The 22,195-nt window shown below is 44.3% G+C and overlaps 2 protein-coding genes across 2 annotated transcripts in view; both read right to left on the reverse strand.

Moving 5' to 3' along the window:
* The window catches only part of LOC310987540 (NACHT, LRR and PYD domains-containing protein 12-like), a 427,459-nt gene that overhangs the window by 175,014 nt on the left and 230,250 nt on the right, over window positions 1–22,195 (reverse strand). The gene's annotated exons all lie outside the window — the stretch shown is intronic.
* Window positions 915–21,866, reverse strand: LOC310987244 (protein NLRC3-like; the record flags this gene model as incomplete). Its single annotated transcript, XM_083973433.1, has 10 exons — window positions 915–1,023; window positions 3,824–3,997; window positions 6,107–6,280; window positions 6,780–6,956; window positions 7,209–8,065; window positions 8,114–8,887; window positions 8,921–9,204; window positions 9,427–9,650; window positions 10,863–10,991; window positions 21,679–21,866. 10 exons carry the CDS (start codon window positions 21,864–21,866, stop codon window positions 915–917), a joined length of 3,090 nt encoding a protein of 1,029 aa, XP_083829559.1.

The raw sequence follows: 22,195 nt of genomic DNA on the forward strand, positions 1-22,195 counted from the left end.
CCATAGTTTTTCACGTGTGATTAAAAAACGAAACCTGACAGTTCTTGCGTTTATTCATAATCTCTTGTTCGACAACACATTCACTGTAAAACCATGAAAAAAACATCCTTTTATTGTAATTTGCGAAAATAAACACTTTCATTTTGAAATGTAACTGAGCCTGACACCTAAATAATATTTATCTTTTCATGTTGTTGTTGCTGTTCTTGTTTTAGCTGCTCTGCAATGATATTCTGATGTGTTATAACTACATGTTGAGTCTGGAAAGAGCAAATATTGAAAAAAAAAGAAAAAAAAAACGTACAGGAAATGATGTACATATGTGTGTTAAGTTATAAAATAAAGGCTAGGGTTTCTTTTGTAAATCATACTCATCAATAATACTAAACAGTTTAATTAGACTGAGGGCGAAAGGAAGAAATTGTATTTTGGTCTTTTGCTGTGTTTTGTTGTGCACGACAAGTGGATGTGGCAGTAGGCTACTAACAGTAACACAGTAAAAATACTTGATGTATTTACAGCACAACAATAAGAGTAGTTTCTGTAGATACAGTATCAGAGTAAAAGTACTTCTTACAAGGTATCACAGTGAATACTATAATATAGGAGCAGAGTAAACGTTTCTATAATGACAGTATCACAGTAAAAGTATTTAGTTTGGAGTTAGTGGAGTAAAAGTACTTCCTGTACTTGAGTGACAGGTGAAGCTCATTGTTCCTGTTTGACTCAACACCTTTACCTGTGACTGGATCACTGATGATTGACACATTGAAGCTGCTGCAGCGTTTTCTGAGTCTGTGATGTCATAGATGATGTCATGTGTGATGTCACATCCTGACAGGTTCACCTGCTGCACTTTACACTTTATTTCACTCCCACAGTCTCATCAGCTGTGGAAACAGCCACAGGTCAGACTAACACTTCAGAGTCTCCAGTCGAAAGTCTGGATTCTTCACAAGATCACGAAGCTGCTGCAGAGATGAAGAGCTCAGGTTGTTGGTTCCTCCTTTCAGGTCCAGGAGTCTCAGGTGGGAGGGGTTGGACTTCAGAGCTGAGACCAGAGAAGAACAGCTGATGTCTGACAAACTGCAGCCCGACAATCTGAATAAAGAATAAAAGAAGAAGATGAAATGAAGATCACACACACACTACACGCTACATAAATACATTTTGAGTTGAGTTGAGTTGAAAGTGAAGCGTCATTGTCAGTGTGAGAGAAGAACAAGTGGAAACATGAGACAAGAACTATTTCAAACGTCCTTCATAGGGCCCGACCGATTTATCGGCGAGCCGATTAAATCGGCCGATTATAGCACGTTTGAAACTAATCGGTAATCGGCCAAAACTCGGCGATTGTCGCCGATATTTTCAGGAATAAAATAAAACTTGGTTTTACTTTGAAAAGATTCCCCTGCACCAGCGCCGACCTCATGACAAACTCCATCCACTACCACCTCAGTCACAGCACACAGCAGAGTGACTGATCTGTCTCAAAACCAGTGTTGCCACTGGCTTTTCTGTTTCCCTTTTTTTTTTTTTTTTTTACCGCGGTCGGGTTGTGAATTAATTAATTAATGCTCGTCTCCGGCCGTGTTGGGTCCGAGATTCAACAAGCCGGTCAGGGTCGGGTTTTACCGTTATATACCGGCACGGCAGTATGCTCATTTATCACCAATAAACACAGTAGATGAGGGAGGGAGTGACTGAGCTGAGGCTGTGTGACGGGTGCGGCGGGGGGTCCGTGGTGTGGAGCATTGCGGGACTCTGACTGCAGCGGGGACTATCACGTCTCTGCTCCGTGACACTGCTGTGAGACTGAGCGCTTTGACACGGTGCCGGGCACGGCAGCAACCGCTGATCGCTTTTAATTGAAAAGAGAGAGAGAGAGGGAGAGAGAGACGCCGTGCCGTGTAAAAAAAACAACAACAAAAAAGTATCACGTGTCATGACTTCCTGTATTTGGCCCTTCAAAATAAAAGCCCATATTGATTTTGACTTCATTTTGACAAGACAGGGCTTCAAATGTTTTTTTTTTTTCATGCAACCAATCGACCAATGAAATTTTAGTCGGCTAATGATTTTTTGGTCGACCAGGCAGCCCTAATTTATATATTATATAATATATATAGATATATTATTATAGTAATACAATTTTAAAACTTAATTTAAAAAAAAATAATAATCGGCCGATTAATCGGTTATCGGGTTTTTTTCCCCCTAATAATCGTAATCGGCATCGGCCCCAAAAAATCCATATCGGTCGGGCCCTAGTCCTTCATTCATGACATCAAAGTCAGTGGGTACGTTTACATGGACAGTTTCAATCAGTTTCAGAAAGGTTTGGTTTAAATCAATCTGTTTGAAGATTTCAGCTTGAGCGTATACATGGGTTACAAAGTAAACTGGTTGGGTGTTTACATGCGCCGACGAAACAAACGCTTCGAATGTGCCCGCAGCCGTGAGTGATTGCGTTACTATGGTTACAACAGTATTGATTATGGAAGTGCTACAGCTGTGCCGAAATACATCGTTTGTTGAGCGCAGTCTTTGCTGTTTATATTTCTCTGTATTAAACAGCAGCGTGACATGTTCCTAGTTTTAGCAGGAAAAGAAGAGAGAGCGTCTCTCCACTTGGTGTCCGAAAATTCATGCAGAGAGAGGAAGAGGAGGAGGAGGACGAGAAGGAAGCGATGCGCCGCCGGTGTTGTGCCGAAAAGAGACTACCTGCAGAAAAACGACTGCCCGGGCAGGCAGTCTCTTTTCGGCACAACACCGGCGGCGCATCGCTTCCTCCTCGTCCTCCTCCTCCTCTTCCTCTCTCTGCATGAATTTTCGGACACCAAGTGGAAACAGAACTTCCGTATGACCCGCCAGTCCGTTATGAAATTTCTTGCTCGACATTTTCCCATATTACACGGACATTTTCACTTGAGTGACAGCCGGGCAGGCACGGCTCTTACGTGCTCAAGCGTGCGTGCGTACGTACGTCAAGTCCTGAACGAACGCAGCCAGGGATCAACCCGTTTCAAGTGTATACATGACAGACAGATCTCTTTAGAAAAGGTTTAAACCACCCCCTTCAATCTGGTTGGAATTTCAACCGGTTTGGGGTAATTGAAACGGTTTGAGTTACATTAAAGCAGAAGTAAGTAGTCCGGTCGTTTTCGCTAATGCTGCGTTCCAGGCAGGCTTTTGAAATCGTAAATTACAGCTTCAAGTCACAACTTACGACTTTGTAGCGTTCCAGGCAACCCACTTGTGTTTTTCCGACCTGTTTTACCGGTGAAAGTCACTATAACGGCCACTCGTAACTTCCGACCGGTGAACTCGTACCAGATCGAACTGGTACCACTTCACGGTCGGAAAAATACGAGTTTCCTTGAACGCACCATAACAGTCCTCGTCCCTACGTCGCCACATTCACGGCGTCCCTTGGCTGCACACACAGCCCTGCATGCCGTTCTCTCTCCTCATTGGATAAAAACTGTAGGATACGATAAATGTTTTCTCCTCGGCTCAGAGCAGAGCAGAGTGACTGACAGACCCGTGTTTCAGACCAAACACTCTATGTAAGTGATTGCTGTCGGAAGATATAACTATTTAAGACTTATATTAACACAAATATATCACTTCCTTCTGCTTTAAGTATTTTCAATCGGTTTGGTCTCCCAAACCTTTCTGAAACCGATTGAAACTGTCCATGTAAACGTACGGACAGTTTCAATCAAGTAACAATGATATTCAAGTTCTGAGTGAAGATCAATCAGGTTCAGTTGTGGATCAAAGATCTAAAATCTACAACAGTAACAGTCAGTGAACTGACCTCAGAGTCTCCAGTCTACAGTCTGGACTCTCCAGAAAACCACTCAGATCCTTCACTGCTGAATCCTGCAGGTAGTTCCAACTCAGGTCCAGGTGTCTCAGGTGGGAGGGGTTGGACTTCAGAGCTGAGACCAGAGAAGAACAGCTGATCTCTGACAAACTGCACCACTCCAATCTGAATTAAGAATAAAAGCAGTGAGTTGAGGACAAAGCTCCTTGTTGACAGCGTTCAGTTTCTCATCATCTGTTCAGAGCTGAAGAAGCTTCAGAAATAACAAGTTTAGAAAATCAAAGTCCAACAGGTGAAGCAACAGGAAGCAGGTTAAACAGTCACATAGAGAGAAAACAGCTCATTAATATTCATGAGAAGCTGCTGCTGCTTCAACACAGACGCAGTGACTCCGCCTCTTCACCTGTCAGCTCCACCTGTGGCTCCATCCAGACAAACTCATGTTGTGCAGCCACATTGATCAGAGATTTACTGACCATGCTCAAGACAACATGTGAGGCTGAACTCTGTTACCATGACAACTAACGTGTAGAAACACATGTTGCATGAAGCTCAAAGACAGAAAAACCTGAAACCAGCTTATTATGGGATGTTGGCTTTGAATGTTTCACTATAAACATCACAGAGCCTCAGTAAAGAGGTGGAGCCAGCAGCTATTGATTATAGATCAGTTATTGTCTGATACATCACATGTGTTTCTGTATTGGAGGTGAAACATGAAGAGAAACAGAGACTGGACTAAAAACCAGTGAGGTGCAGTCAGGGCTTTGATTTATTCACTTCATCTAAAGTTGGATTCTTTTTGACTTTCAGATAACTTTACTACAAGTTCAATGTGTCAGAATGTGGTGATTTTCATGGTCTAATAAAAGCCAGTAAACAGAGCTAGCTTCTGTCCAGGCAGCAGCTGCACAAACCACTCAGCCATGTGTAGTATTACAGAGCAAAGGCCCAGAGCTGCTCTGCCTCTTCTGTCAGTACGGTGTGTATGTGGCTGTTTGCACACGTGCAGTAAGTTCCCACAGAGAGTTCACATGGAGGTGAAAAGGCACAATGCTACGCTGCCTCTTAACTTAACTGCACCATGTCTGAGCTGCACTTCTGTTCACGTTGCCTTGGTGAATGGTCAACACACAGACGTGTCCCCTGGCTTTTTAGCGTCCAGCAGTTTAGCAGCTAATTCAACTGCAGTGATGCTCCACTGGAGAGGTGAACACCTTAATGAGCTTTCATCTGAAGAACAACAGCAGCTTTTATCTGATGGGAGACAGTTAGCAAGTTTTAACCTACTCTCTCTCTGACACTTACTTTACTTGACTTTATTTGTTTATTTGGGTGGGACAGTGCACATTAATGAACATATAAAAAACATGTAAATGTGCCGGATTATAGCAGCAGTGCTAATTTCCATCCGGAGTCCCAAAACATAAAAACAGTACAGTGACAGAAAAACATAGTATTATAAACAACATAGCAATGCAGACAACAAGGACATAACGAAACAACTGTAACGAGACAAAACATTGACATATTTACAACACCATGGGTAGGGGGACCAAAAGAGTTTCTGAGAGACAAAGTGCAAAAGTGCTAGAGTGCAGGAGTGCACACACACACACACACACACACACACACACACACACACACACACACACACACACACACACACACACACACACACACACACACACACACACACACACACACACACACACACACACATACACACTCACACACACACACACACACACACACACACACACACACACACACACACACACACACACACACACACACACACACACACACACACACACACACACACACACACAGCCCAGGTTGTGTGTCTTCTCTGTTGTAAACCTTGTAATAACAGCTTGTTGTGTACAGTTAACATCCTAGTTGCTCAGGTTTGAGTGTGGATTGTGTTAAAGGTTTGTTGTGTGATGTGATCCTGTTATTGATTTGAGTTGTGTGTTAATAACAGCTGATGTCAAGACGGCATGGATTGTGGGGAAAAGGTGTTGCACATGTTTAAAACTTGGATCTGTGTGAACCATTGTGCATAAATGTGTTTGTTGTGAGGTTGTTGTGTGATGAGCTGCCTGAGGTGCCGACCCCCCACAGCCCTGGTCTTGGTCTGTGAGCGCCTGCCTACCCTGTCCTACAGCCTCAGTGTGGATCAGTAGAATATCAGCCTCATGTCTGCAGCTCAGTATCAACACAACTTTCGCATCACATTCATCTGAGCACAGAAATAAAACAGAGTCTGACCTCAGAGTCTCCAGTCTACAGTCTGGACTCTCCAGAAAACCACTCAGGCCCATCACTCCTGAATCCTGCAGCTCGTTGTTGGTCAGGTCCAGGTGTCTCAGGTGGGAGGGGTTGGACTTCAGAGCTGAACCCAGAGAAGAACAGCTGATCTCTGACAAACTGCAGTGCTCCAATCTGAATAAAGAGTAAAAGAAGAAGATGAAATGATTGATGATTGATCAGATGTGTCCGGATCGATGATCAGTGTGTAAATGAGTAGAGGGACTTTGTCCTTGTGTTGTTGTGGATCATCATCATGTGGCCTTCTACACACATCATCCACATGTCAGCACAGATTCATCAGCTGCTGCTGACCTCAGATCAGCCTGTCAATATACAATCAATATCTGATCAATACCTGTTGGACTAAACACTGACTACAACTCTTCTTCATCATCATCATCATCATCATCATCATCATCATCATCATCATCATCATCATCATCATCATCATCATCATCATCATCATCATCATCATCATCACCACCACACTGACCTCTGAGTGACCTCTGACCCTTCACCTTCTACCAGCTGCAGTAACATGGAGTCACAATCAGTCGCTGCTTCAAACTGAACTTCACACATTTGAACTGAACACAGACAAAAGTCCAACAGGTCCAGTCAGTGAACTCACCTCAGAGTCTCCAGTCTACAGTTTGGACTCTCCAGTCCAGCACACACAACCTTCACTGATGAATCACTCAGGTCCCAGTTTCTACTCAGGTCCAGTTGTGTCAGGTGGGAGGGGTTGGACTTCAGAGCTGAGGCCACGACTTCACAGAGACTCTCTGAGAGTTGACAACCAACAAGTCTGTGAAGAGAGAAAATATCAAATGTGTCAGAATCAAATCAGATGAAAGCTGCAGTAAAAACACAGCATCTGATGACAGGTCGTGATGATCCTCATCACTCTCACAGGACGGACGGGACCCTGAAGCAAAGCCTGCTAACTCTATATTATCCCTGACTCAAACTAAAAATAATGAGGAAAAACAACTCTGCTTATGTGAACTACTGATCTAAATTACAGATCAATAATTATATTGATTATGTCTGGACTCACCGAGCCTTCCTGCAGTTCCTCACAGCTGGGATCAGTCTCCGTCGTCCCTCCACTGATGTCTTGTACTTGTCCAGGTCACACTCGTCCAGAACCTGCTCTGACATCAGCAGCATGTAGCCCAGAGCTGAACACTGGATCTCAGAGAGTTTCTCCTCTGATCTGTTCTCTGACTTGAGGAACTGTTGGATCTCCTGATGAACTGACTGGTCCTTCATCTCCGTCAGACAGTGGAAGATGTTGATGCTTCTGACAGGAGAGATTTTATCAGTCCTCATCTTCTTCAGGTTGTAGATGGTTCTCTGGATGGTTCCTGGACTGTTGTCTGTCTGACCCAGCAGACCTCCTAACAGCCTCTGGTTGGACTCCAGAGAGAGGCCATGAAGGAAGCGAACAAACAGGTCCAGGTGACCATTTCTACTGTTCAGGGATTTCTGCAAGACTCTCTGCAGGAAGTCATCCAGAGTTAAATCTCTACCATTATCAGAAAATTGTCCACCTTCTTCTTCTTCTTCTTCTTCTGCTTCTTCTACTCCTTCTTCTTCTTCTTCTTCTTCTTCTTCTGAATCTGAAGACAAGTCACTGTTATGTTCCTTGACTTGTTCTACCAGGAACTTCTTGAGGACTTGTGTGTTCCTGTTGGTGAAACAGTGGAACATGTAGACTGCAGCCAGAAACTCCTGAACACTCAGATGAACAAAGCAGTAGACTGTTTTCTGGAAGATCACACTCTCTCTTTTGAAGATCTCAGTACAGAGTCCTGAGTTCACCAAGGCCTCTGTGACATCCAGACCACACTGCTCCAGGTCTTCTTGGTAGAACATGATGTTTCCTTCCTCCAGCTGTTCAAACGCCAGCCTCCCCAGCTTCAGAAGAACTTCCCTGTCGGCCTCCGTCAGCTCCTGTGGACTCGTCTTATGTCCTTCACCATACTTGTTCTTCTTCCTCTTTGTCTGGACCAGCAGGAAGTGTGAGAACAGGTCAGTCGTGGTCTTGGGCAGCTCTCCTCTCTGGTCTGTGGTCAACATGTGCTCCAGAACTGTAGCACTGATCCAGCAGAAGACTGGGACTTGACACATGATGTGGAGGGTCCTGGACGTCTTGATGTGTGAGATGATTCTTCTGGACAGATCTTCATCACTGGACCTCCTCCTGAAGTACTCCTCTATCTGGGCGTCAGTGAAGCCTCGGACCTCTGTTACCCTGTCGACACATGTAGGAGGGATCTGATTGGCTGCTGCAGGTCTGGAGGTGATCCAGACCAGAGCCGAGGGAAGCAGATTCCCCTGGATGAGGTTTGTCAGCAGCACATTGACTGATGACGTCTGTGTGACATCAGACACAACCTCCCTGTTGTTGAAGTCCAGTGACAGTCGGCTTTCATCCAGGCCGTCAAAGATGAAGAGAAGTTTACAGACAGCCAGCTGCTCTGCTGTGACCTTCTGTAATGTTGGATGGAAAACATGGAGCAGCCTGAGAAGACTCAACAGCTGATCTCTGATCAGGTTCAGCTCCCTGAACGAAAGCAGAACCAGCAGACTGACATCTTGGTTCTCCAAGCCCTCGGCCCAGTCCAGAGTGAACTTCTGCACCGAGAAGGTTTTTCCAACGCCAGCGACGCCGTTGGTCAGAACCACTCTGATGGGTCTCTGTTGGACAGGTGAGACGGTAGAGACGTCCTCTCTCTGTTGGACAGGTGAGACCGTAGAGACGTCCTCTCTCTGTTGGACAGGTAAGTCTTTAAAGATGTCGTTGCACTTGATTGGAGTGTCATGGAGGGTCTTCTTCTTGGACGTTGTCTCCAGCTGTCTCACCTCATGTTGGGTATTAACCTCTTCACTCTGTCCCTCTGTGATGTAGAGCTCAGTGTAGATCCTGTTGAGGAGGGTTTCACTTCCTGCTCCACTTCCTGTTGCCTCAGTTCCTTCAGTCACTCGTTCACATCTGCTCCTCAGACTGATCTTGTGTTGATCTAAAACCTCCTGCAGACCACGATCTGCTGAGAGAAGAGACAGAGTCAGACTGAAGACAGAGAGTCTGACAATCTGATCAGATTATTTTCATCATCTACAGAAAAACTACAGACAGCAAAGAGAAGGTTTGAATCATCATCTTAAATGTCAGTGCTGTGTGATGGAACAATGACTCTGGAGAAAACAACAGGTCCTGGTTTCACAAATGACCACATCAGCAGACAGATGTTCAATCTCACTTTGTCCACAGCTGCTCTGATTGGCTGTCTGCAGCTCACCTCTGGATCTGGGTCTTTTTCCACACTGGGGACAGGAGGGGGGTCCTGAAGAACCAGACTGGTCCCAGTCTGAGGTGAAGCATTGTCTGCAGAACTTGTGTCCACAGCTGGTGGAGACTGGATCCTTCAGGACGTCCTGACAGAGACCACAGCAGGACAGCTGCTGGTCCACAGAGACACCACTCCTCTTCCTCCTGTCAAGACATTTCTGGATCAACAATATGTCACAGCTCCACATCTGAGCTCTGATTGGTTAAGCACCTCAAGGGGGTGGGGCTTCAGGAATCAGAGGAGCAGAGAGAGAGAAAGTAGAGGAAGACGAGTGTAGAGAGACAAGCTGAATGAAGACCTGGTCCTGAACTGGTCTGGTTTCTGTCTCTGTTTATCTGTTGACCTTAAATCTGGACTCTAAAACAAACTCCCTGTTATTTGTTTCAAACAAATTTTCACGTGAAATAAGTAGAACAATCTGCCAGTGAAAGCGGGTTTTTAGTGTAATAAGAAAGAAAAACTTGCTCCACTATCAGATTTTTCTACTTACAGTATTTCAATTGAAAATATGCTTGAAAAAGTAAAAAGTGTCTTAAAAACAAGCTACTTTTTCATGTTTAATGAGTCTTATTTTAAGTATAATTTGATTTGTTTTGACTAGAAATTACATTTTGACTAGAAATAAGACAAGTGTTCTTGGTAATATTTTGAGTTTTTGCAGTGTTGACCTTAAATCTGGACTCTAAAACAAACTCCCTGTTAGTTTGAGTCTCTTCAGTTCTGCGTAGTCTCATCTGCTTTTTACTCCAAATGTGTGAAATGATTGAGAAGCTGTTGGTGGTGTTTTCCTCTTCCAGACACTGATCATGTGTTTGATGTTGGTTCTGGACTGAGTCCTATCAGCTCTTTAACTAATGAGCTCCTCATCCAGACGCTGCTGTCTGGCTCTAATGAACCTGTGTTGGAGCTCTGATCCAGTGTGAGGAGACTGAAGCTGACAACAGAAGCTTCAGCAGCTCCACCTGAGCTTCACTACATGTTGTGGAGAAGCTCAGACAGGAAACAGGAAACACTGATCACTCCTGTCTGGTTCCTGACTTTTCAAAATAAAGGTCTGTGTGTATCAGCTGCTTTAATCTCTACTGTGACTTCAGTTTAAAGGCTCAGACGTGTGGATCATTAAAGTGTTGGTGCAGCAACGTTCACACTGACTGAGGCTGATGACACAGGAACATGAGGACGCTGTGCTTCATCAGTCTGATGGACAGAGTGTGTGTGCATGTTTCTGTCTCTGAGGTTTGTTGTGAACCTTCAGAGTCTGATGGATCTGGTTCCTGGTTTCTCTCTGTTTCCTTCACATGAGTCTAATGACTGAATCATCTTCAGCTCAGTTTACAGTAGAAACCGTCTTTTACCATGACTCTGAAGTTCCAGGTCCATGTCCAGGTCCAGGTTCAGGACTGAAGTTTGGTGGTGGTTCATTGGACCGGTCACTCAGACAAATGGATCCTGGAGACTCTGCTCTCGGTCTCTGGTTCTGACTTCTGCAAACACAAACACGTTTTTATTCACATCACATTGATTACTGATCAGTGGACACACACACACACACTCAGGTTCAGGTTTTTATCAGGTCTCTTATGGCGCTTTTCCACTAGCGGCATGGCCCGCTTTTTTTGCTTTTCCACTAGCCCTAGTACCTGGTACCAGGTACTATTTTTAGCACCTCCTTGGCCCTGGTTCCAAGCAGCCAAAGCGATACTATAACTTGACGTCAGCCGACTGCCTTCCACTGATTGGGCAGAGCGTCGTCACTGGAAGAGTGACAGAGCAGCAACAGCGACCGCTGATCTGTATCGAGACTGTTGTTATTCCTTCACTTGAGTCAGATGATTCTGCGTGTAAATCACGCTGTGGTCTGTTAACGAGGTGCAGACGAGTGAGTTTGGAGCTGATGAGCGGATTGAAAAAAGAGAGAGAGAGACAATGCGGCCTCGCGATGACCCCGCCCCTGCTGAGAAGGAACTAGAGGAACTCAGCTGTAATGTGTAGTGGAAAAGTGCCATTACTTTGATTCCGAAGGTCCAGGTCCAGAACTGAAGTTTGATGGTGGTTCATTGGACTGGTCACTCAGACAGATGGATCCTGGAGACTCTGCTCTCAGTCTGTGGTTCTGACCTCTGCAAACACAAACATGTTTTTATTCACATCACATTGATCACTGATCAGTGGACACACACAAACCAGGAAGTCATTTCCTGTTCAGCAATGTCACACACACATGCTTGTAATGCTATTGTTGTGAGGACACTTATTGACAGTATGTACTCCGTAGCCCCTTACTCTAACCTTAAACATCACTCTTAACTTACTTTAAACCTAATTATAACCTAAAGTCTTAATCCTCAAACAGCTCTTGGTAAAAGTGAGGGTCGGCCAAAATATCCACACTTCCCAAAACTGTCCACACTGTTGGTTAAAAACTCTTGACGGTCCTCACAAGGTAGTAAGTACAAGAACACACACACACACACACACACACATACGCACACGCACACACACACACACACACACACACACACACACACACACACACACACACACACACACACACACACACACACACTCAAGTCCAGGTTTTTATCAGATCTCTTACTTTGACTCTGAAGGTCCGGAACTGAAGATTGGTGGTGGTTCATTGGACCGGTCACTCAGACAGATGGATCCTGGAGACTCTGCTCTCGGTCTGTGGTTCTGACCTCTGCAAACACAAACATGTTTTTATTCACATCACATTGATCACTGATCAGTTCTCTGATCACAGATGCATTGTGGGAAGTCTCCAGTGACGTCAGCGTCCAGCACCACACACTGTAGTGAAGGATGGAAGCAACACAGCAGCATCATAGACAACAGTGTAGAGTCAGTCAGTCATTAACTGTGTCTGTAGAGGTCGGGAAATAAAGAGCCTCTCATTAGTATATGTATTACACAAGCACCCCCCCTTATTTATTTTTTTTCTTCTTTCTCTTCATTTTCATTTATTTCAGTTACATTTTAAGTTAGACTCCCATACAGTTCATGTTGTTGTAATTCCACTTTGTGACCATAGGTGGCACTGTAACATGTAACACTGTAACATGTCCAGTGTCCAGCTGCTGAACATCTGTCTCACATCAGCTCTACACAGGATCACACACTGACACTGACACACATATGAGGACACACACACAGGCAGGCTTGGGGAGTAATGGATTACATGTAATGGCATTAAAAAAAAAGAGGAAACTAATCTGTTACATTACAGAAAAACATGTTATCAGATTGCTGGTATATTTGATAAAATGGGGATTACTTCTTGTCAGGATTACATTTTTATCATCAAATCTGTTCTTGTTCTTGTTGAGCAGATGTGTTTGATCATAAAATGTTACAGTTTTCCACCTACACATGCTGAAACAACATTTTTTCATATTTAACTTCAAACCATGTTTAAAAAATGTTTGTATATTTTTAAGTACATTTTTAGCACATACAACATAAAATACTAAATATGAATATAAATGAAAAATCCAAATCTGAATCTAAATCTAAATGTTAAATATAAATGTAAATGTTAAATGTTTGCAAATTGTAAAGCTAAATATTTATGAAATATGTAAATCACCTCCCGCCTGCGCCTTTGACCACGCCCCCTGCTCATGCAGCCCCGCCCACACCACTGACCCAGGTAAAGTAACTCTCCCAATCCTGCACACGGGTCTGTATCTGGTTTCTTACCGTGACTCTGAAGGTCCAGGTCCAGGTCCAGGTTTGAAGTAAATGCCCTGTTCTTTGGACCGGTCACTCTCCAGAGACTTTGGTCTGTCCTCCTGTTCCTCCACATTGACACTCATCTTCAGGACTTTAGTCAGTCTGAGAGGGAAACCAGAAACACACACACACACACAGAATCAAGACACACCTAAATCCAAAGAGGACAAACTATGATCGCTTCCTTGTTTGATCCAGTCGTTGACCTCCACCACTCATAGTACTTTGACCATAGATAAACACGTAGAAGCCTCTGATGTTGCCGCCCAAGATACAGATTTGTAATTCATTGTCTTTAGGTTTAGACCAGCGCTCTTGGCGATGCCTGCAGCTTGTACAGAACGCTGCTGCTCGTCTTTTGACAGACACAAAGAAACAGGAGCACATAACCCCAGTTCTGGCCTCTCTGCACTGGCTTCCTGTCCGGTTTGGACGGTATTGCCCCTGTGTACTTAGCAGAACTCATACATGTTCACAGACCAATCAGAGATCTGAGGTCTGAAAATGAAATTAATCTGGATTTGCCTCAAAGCAGGCTGTAAACTAGAGGCGATGGAGCGTTGGCAGTGGTTGCACCTAAGCTGTGGAACAGTTTACCACAGCATATCGGGTCGTCAGAGATTTTTAAATTCTCTCTCAAAACCCATTTTTTCTCCCAGGCTTTCAGACCTGTGTGAGACGAAGTTGTTTGGTTTGCTGAATGTATGTGTCATTGCCAAAATGGTCTTTTGAAATGTCCCATTGTATTTTATTGTTATTTATTTTATGTAAAGCACCTTGGTCAACCTAGGTTGTCTATAAGGTGCTCTATAAATAAGGTTCAAGGTTCAAGGTTTTTATTTGTGTCCCCGTAAGGCAATTATTGTTGCAGCAAGTAAAAAGAACACAGATACAAGACACAAAATTAAAAAGGGGGGATTCAGAGTGTAAGGGATGGGAGCTATCAGAAAGAATGACATTAGCCTTCCTAAATATCTGCCTATTGAACAGATCTGTAAGTGTACACTGTTGGACTACCAAAATCTTGCTGCTTGTTTTTATCACTCTGTCCAACTATCTGGTGTTCGTTAGTGCCCTATTGTGTTATAACGACAGTCGTTGGAGTCACTTGCCACTTGTGAACAGTAGTTGTTCTTTGAGGCTAGATTGTTGAATCTCCTGGGAAGGGATGAAAGGGCAGCATTGTAAATTGGAGATAGGTGGTGTCTGAGACCTCCTCCCCTGTTGAGGGATGGTTTCTCTACTTTTACATAGATGGCTTCTTTAACTCCTCTTTCAAACCATCTGTCCTCTCTGTCTAGGATTGTGACATTGCTGTCCTCAAAGGAGTGGGCTTTCTCCTTGAGATGTAAATGGACTGCAGAGTCCAGACCTGAGGAGTTAGCTCTCCTGTGTTGGGCCATGCGTTTATGCAGTGGTTGATTTGTTTCTCCAATGTAGAGGTCTTTGCATTCCTCGTTGCATTGGACTGCATACACCAGATTGCTTTTGTGGGTGTGTGGTGTTTTGTCCTTGGGATGTACCAGTCTCTGTCTGAGTGTGTTGCTGGGTTTGAAATACACAGGGATACGGTGTTTGTTAAAGATCCTTCTGAGGTTTTTCTGATACTCCAGACACATATGTATGTTGTTTCTCTTGTTTTGTCTTTCTTTCTCAACCACTTTGCTGGTTTTCTTTCTAGAAGCAGCTGCAGTTTTCACAAAGGTCCAGCTAGGGTAACCACAAGTTGTGAGGGCGCCTCTCAGGTGCTTGTGTTCTGCCCCTTGGGCCTGTGAGCTGGTGGGCACGTTATCAGCTCTGTGTTGCAAGGTTCTGATAACACCAAGCTTATGTTCCAGAGGGTGGTGAGAGTCGAAAAGTAGATATTGGTCTGTATGTGTGGGTTTTCTGTATACCCCAATGTGGAGGCTCCTGTCCTTTTTCATATGTACGTCACAATCTAAGAAAGGCAGACTATTGTCCTTGACATCCTCTATGGTGAACTTGATGTTTTTGTCCACTGAGTTAATGTGTTCGGTAAAAGCTTGCACCTCTTTGGTTTTGATTTTAACCCATGTGTCGTCCACATACCTGAACCAGTGGCTCGGTGTTGTTCCTTCAAAGGAGTTCAAAGCCTTGTTCTCTACCTCCTCCATGTATAGATTTGCCACAATAGGGGATACTGGTGAACCCATGGCACAGCCGTGTTTTTGTCTGTAAAATTTGCCGTTGAACTGGAAGTATGTGGTATTCAGGCACAAATCCAGAAGCTGGCAAATATGTTCGGGTTTGAGTTTTGTTCGGTTTTGCAGGGAGTTGTCTTGTGTGAGTCGTTCTCTTACTGTGGCCGAAGCCTCCATAGTTGGAATACAGGTAAAAAGAGAAGTCACATCGTAGGATATCATAGTGTCATCTGGTTCCATTTTTATGTCCCAGACTTTACCCACAAAGTCTATAGAGTTTTGGATGTGGACGATGTGACTTCTCTTTTTACCTGTATTCCAACTATACATACATAGACTGACATTTGTTCTACAAGGGTCTGACCGGGTCTGGCTGCTTGTCAGACTTATTATGTCTATGGTCAGAAACCCCTGACCAAGATGGCGGCCATGTTGACGCGCCTGACAAGCCTGAATGCGGCATCTACATGTATATATCTATGACTTTGACATTAAATCCATGTTTATCCAGTCACCGTGACCTTTGACCTTTGATGTTTGTTCTGAGTTTGAAGAAGTTGTGTCGAGGTGAATCAGAGACAATGTGCTTACGTATGTACGGACTACGTCTGACTCTTCTTCCCTCCACAGTCCACACAGACAAACTGACTCTCACACTCTGACACAACAACAACAACAACAACAACAAACATAATAACAATAATAATAATAATGTTGTGTTGACACTCACTCGTCTCAGACTTCAGTTTCTCTCCTTCTGCTCCGTTCACTTCAAATGGCGTCTGAATACCTTTACCTTTACCTCCTCCCTCTGCTCTGCAGTTACAATCATTTATTGTTCAGTTTAAAGTTCATCTCATGGACATTAAACTGAACAATAAATTATAATGAGGAAGTCTCTTTCTACAGTAGAGTGGCGCCACCTGCTGGGTAACTCCTGGTATTACACCTGTATGGACAGGTGAACTCTGACACCATGAATAAACAGTGATCTGAGATCCAGCTGTGGTAGAAGAGCTGCTGAGAGATTTAAAGACACTCCACTACAAGTTACAGCTCAGTCTGTTCTCTGTCTTATTCATCACACATGTTGTCATCAACTAATTTGTGTCTAACTCGTAACTTAACTCATTGAGTGCCGCGCTCCTTTCCAAAGTTTTAGTCAAGTGTACCGGCAATTTAGACCATTTTTGACGATTTCTGTAGAGCCACAGTGTATTCTATATTATTGCCACCAACACATACTGTAGCTCAATTGAAAGGTTTAACTTAATGCTTCAAGTGGCCACAAACCGTTTGTTTCTACGTGCCTCCGTTCCTGAGAAAAGTCAAGCTAAACATGGCTGGGTTTCACCAAAATCCCTCCTTTTTTTCTAGAAAAGGAGATAGAGCGTCTTTTATGAAAGGTGCGCTGTTTGTGTCTGTCGCTCTTCTCACACTCGCATTTCTGGATCAAAGGGCTCGTATAAGATAAATATATACAACAATTGTTGTTCTATTCACAAAACCACCATCGGGGGCGGGGGGGGCGCCACTAAACAACAATAACACAGACGCACCGTGCCGTGTCACAGCTTCTCCCCGCGGAACGTGAGGGTCAGTCGGCCACCGCGGCTCGGGAACACCGGTCCCGCCGGTGGTCGCGGTCCTTCTGTGGTACGGGTCGGTGATGCCGGTCTGCTTTGGCCCAGAGACCATCAGATTTTACCGCGGGAGGACTTTGGGGAGGACACGGTGTTGCTCCAGCTGAAGACCGGGTGGACTGTCGGCTGAGAGCTTCCTGGTTCAGCTCCGAGCAGCTCGAGCAGCTGGAGCTGCAGCGCGGGTGAGAGCAGAGCAGCTGCGGAGCGGCTGCGCTGCATCTGCATGCAGAACTCCGTTTGCAGAAGCCGAGTTATGATAAAAACTTCCAGATCATGAGCTGTCATGTGACTTTGATCGTCATCTATTTCAGTTCTCCTCGTCGTAGAGTCCCCAAATTTACATATAATGTGTATTAAAGTGTCTATTTTCATAATTTAAAAAAAAAGCAAAAAACGTAAATTTACGTTTTTGGCACTCAACGCATGGGAACGAAAAACGAGAAATTACGTGGTTGGCACTCAATGAGTTAACTCGCCCCGGTCTGGCAACACGACCATATATGGAAAACACAACCACAACTAAATGTAAGTCCACACAGAAACCAGGAGGATACAAGGAGAATCATGATTAACTCCTTATAGAAACGTCACCTTTTAAATATTGGAGGTCACCAAGTGATTACAACTCACATCAAATCTTTGTTTCCTGTTCTATCAGAGAGAGAACTATCAAAGACGGCGTGTGAGACCATGGAAAACTACAGGTTCCTACTTCCCCATGCTGCTCAGCTACTTGTGATGCTGGGAGGAGGAGCTCCACTGACCAGAGAGTCCAGATCTTCAGGCTTCATCAGACCCAACTTCAGAGCTCCGGTGCAGGTGGAGAACCGTGGACTCCTTGATCTGCGTTACTCAGGGAGATTAGAGTCCAGCTGCAGACTTCAGTCGTGTTGTCTTAGGCAGTTTGTTGGACCTCCTCTTGAGTCTGAGAGTCGTGACTTCAAGCTGACGGACGGTGGGCAGCGAGGTTCAAAGAGAAAGAACTGCCGCTGCTTGAAGGGAGTAAAAAAGTGAGAAAACTCTTCTCCAGAGCTGCACAGATACACATTCAGAGAAGAGTTTATTCTGACTGAGTTCGTCCTGGATGCATTTCACTGAGACTGGTACTGATTCTGTTTCTGTCTGTGTTGAAATTAAACGACTTCATCAATATATTAAACTTCATCTAAAAGTGTGTCCATTAAGTGTTTAATCTTTCTGCAACAGAACAAAAACATCTCAGCCTCCTGTTGTTAGTTTAGTTCTGGTTCCAGTCTCTCCATCAGGTCTGGGATCCTGCTGCAGGGACCTGATCCCATTCAGAGCTTCATTAGAGCTTCAGTAAAGGTCCAGTACAAACACTGGGTGAACTGGCTTTGTGCACAGTCAGATTGAAGCAGGATGGAAACAAACTAATGACCAACTACCACTGCAGTACTCAGTATCAGTCTGCTGTCAGCCTCTAAACCCACATCCATCCATCAGCTGGATGAAGAGCCAATCACTGCAGTGTGCTGCGTCGCCCCGGGATACTTCACTAAACTAGTTCACACACTGAGTCTTTGGGTCAATGGTCAGTGGGCGGACTTTAAGGAGAATTTGACAGTGTGTTGTTTTAATATATAGCACATAGAGCCAATCAGAAGAGAGAAGGAGGCTCTGAGCGTCTCTTCTGATTGGCAGACATCTACATGATATGCATTTGTGTGTATGTGATTATATTTGACACATTTTGAGATAAATAATATTGAACCCACTCACTCACCATCTGTGATTCCAGAGGCGGTCCTGGCTAGTTTTACGCCCTGGGCGAAACCATCCCTTGGTGCCCCCCCCCCCCCATGAACGAACCTAACCCCACCAACGAATAAACACACGAATATATTATAATCAGTGTTGGGGGGGGGGGGGGGGGGGGGGTTCTTTAAAATGTATTCCCCTACAGATTACTGATGACATGTCCCAAATCTGTAATCTGTAATGCATTTCGATTATTCAAGTAAAGTAATACTAATAGTAGCCTACTTTCTGGATTACTTTTAGCGTATTTCAAAATCACCTGCCTGAGTGCCTTTAACACTGAATTTGATCTTACACATGATCTTATAGGCTACCGTGGTTCCTTTAAATTAAATCATCAATTATGTGTTGTCAAACCACAGTTTAATTTGTTATTGATCATCCAGCCATATTTAAATGATTTTTTAAAATAGCCAATCACATAAAATTATAGGCTTTGGCTATATTAAAACTGAGCAGCTTGACTACAGCCTCTGAACCTCTAAAAAATAAACAATTTAAAATAGTTTTTGTTTGTGAGTGTAGGGCCAGCAACATGATGATATTTTGAATATAAAGTAATGACATGAACCACTGTTCCATCTGTGGGCTAAACTAAAAATGTGCTTAAACTCACTTCTCTGCGGAAGTCGGTGTGGTTTTGGAAACAGCGTGACGTTGCTGTTAAACCGCTCATTAGAAACATCATGACAGTCCAGGATCCTTTTTAACACATGATCCTGTCGCAGTTCATTCATGTTGTTTACCAGAGACCAGACATTGAAGAGGAAGAAGAGAAATATTGCTGGGCATCCCATAGCAACATTACCAAAATGAAGCCAACTTCAGGGCGAGGAGTTTAGCGCTTAACCCTCCTTTCTTTCCCCGCATGAGAGCCCTCTGGGCCGGCGGAGCATCCGACGTGAGACCTCAGCAGTCGCGAGTTGATCCCCCCGCCCCCCTCCCCTCTCCTGACACACACAGAACCTGTAGTAGACCCAGTATATAGCAGACCTATGACTCTCAGCAGCAAGTTGACGTGACATAAGGGCGCCCCAGCGACCACTCCACTAACTTGACGGCGAGTTTTGTTTTGTCTTTTTTTTTTTTTTGGAGAGCGCTTGTGCGCCCTCACAAAGATTGCGCCCTGGGCGGTCGCCCACATTGCCCATAGCTAAAACCGGCCCTGTGTGATTCTGTGTACTTCCAGCGCCGTCAGTTAAATCCATTCCACTGAGGAACATCCTGATTAATGAAACTCCTCCATATCCTCGCTAGTCTAGATCCATTCCACTGGACTCGCCTATTCAGAGTCCATATAAATGAAACTCCACCCCGTGTTTTCCCTCCTCCCTCGGTATCCACGATCCATTCCACTTAACTCGTACTCACACAGTCTCTATATGAAACTCCACCCCGTGTTTTCGCTCCTCCCTCCGTATCTTCGCTCCAGATCCATTCCACTGGACTCGCCTATTCAGAGTCTTTATAAATGAAACTCCACTCCGTGTTTTCGCTCCTCCCTCCGTATCCTTGCTCCAGATCCATTCCACTGGACTCACGTATTCAGAGTCTTTATAAATGAAACTCCACCCCGTGTTTTCACTCCCCCCGCTGCTCCTGCCGAGGCGGGAGCAGCAACAAACACCGTCCTCTTTCAGCTCCTCAGGTGGGTGGGTCCGGCTGTCTGCTCATAGGCTGCTGTCACAGTAACAAGCTCGGTATGAGATGAACTTTCAAAAATAAGTTTTCTGCTCGTGGCTTTTAATGGCTTCATTTACTGGAGCGTTGAATTACAGCTCACTGTGTTGTTAAAACGGTTCGCTGACGTTTTAGCTTTGCTAGCTAGCTAGCTAAGTTACAGTAACATTTTGAATGAGAGTCAGCTAGAAGATAATGAATGAAAGAACAAAATAAATAACCTGCACTGTGTTTTTTGTGTGTGTCTGTTGTAGTCAGCCAACCATGGCGGAAAAAAGAAGAGAGGCCAGACATCACAGCATTTTTGAATCCACCGAAACACAAGTAAGAACTCTGTAGCCTGTTATATCAAAGAATAATTGATTTGTATTATGTGGGTGAGGTTTTTATTAGAAATTAGAAATACTTTATTTAATCCCCGAGGGGAAATTTAAAATGTCACAGAGCAGCAGCAAGACAATACAGACAACAACACAGATCACAAACACTGAGTAAAAATACATGAAGACATAAAAACACATAGTGTATTAAAACACAGAATAAAAAAGAAATAAATATATGAATAAGAGATGCGTGTAGAAGGTTAAAAAGTTAAGAAGTTAAAGAAGTGCTGGGTCCAGGATGCTTTTGGTGACTGAATTAATTAATCAGATTGAGGAGTTATACAGCTGTATTGCAGTGGGTATAAATGAATGTTTATATCGCTCTGTTGAGCAGCGGGGGAGCCTGCTCATATAAGCCCTTTTGGGTTTCATGCCTCCCCCTTGCACATCCCAGTCATGATGATTGTCCATGCTGTTTTAAATGATACGTATGTTTGTGCTAAATAAAAAATAAAAATAAAATAAAAAAAAGATTTAATATATTGGTAAGGCAGCAGAGCAGAGGCCTGTACTATGAAGAAGGCTCAACATAGCCAGGCTTTGTGTTCATCAGATTCAGATTCAGCTTTATTTGTCCTTTGCAAGGAAACTTGTTTTCACCCCCGTACGCCACACACAACCTCAAGATACATAAATACATACATTACATTACCCACCCATACACATTAAACAGGAACACACATTTAGCGACGCAATCTATTTAGTTCTGTTATAGCAGAGGGGACGAAGCTTCGGCTGAACTTGACCCTCTTCCAGGTCAGGGACCTGTACCGGCGGCCAGATGGAAGCAGCACAAAGTACGGGTTTAGGGGGTGACTGGGGTCCTGGGTGATGGTGAGTGCTCTGCGTGTTATGGCTATGGTGTTGAGGTCAGAGAGGATGGGGGTGGGGAGGCCAATGATTTTGGCAGCTCTGTGAGTGATTTGTGTCAGTCTTTTTGTGTTGGGGGATGACAACATGTTGAAGAAACAGGAGGAGCAGTAGAGGAGGATGGGCTGAATTATGCTCTTGTACAGTAACAGTAGGAGGTGGGGGGCCACTGAGAGAGCTCTCTGTTTCCTGATGGCAGAGAGTCTTTGTGGCTGCGTTTATGGATGTCGTGGATGTGTGATTCAAAGGTGAGTTTATTGTCTATAATGAGTCCCAGGTATCTGAAAGTATCTACCACCTCTACGGCTTCTCCGTTGATGCTGATGGGGTTGTGGGTGGGGAAGGGGGTTGACTTGCTTGTGCTGGGGGAGGTGATGACCAGTTCTTTGGTTTTGGACACATTGAGGTGCAGATGGTT

Source organism: Trachurus trachurus (assembly GCF_905171665.1).
Source record: "Trachurus trachurus genome assembly, chromosome: 6".
NCBI lineage: Eukaryota > Metazoa > Chordata > Actinopteri > Carangiformes > Carangidae > Trachurus > Trachurus trachurus.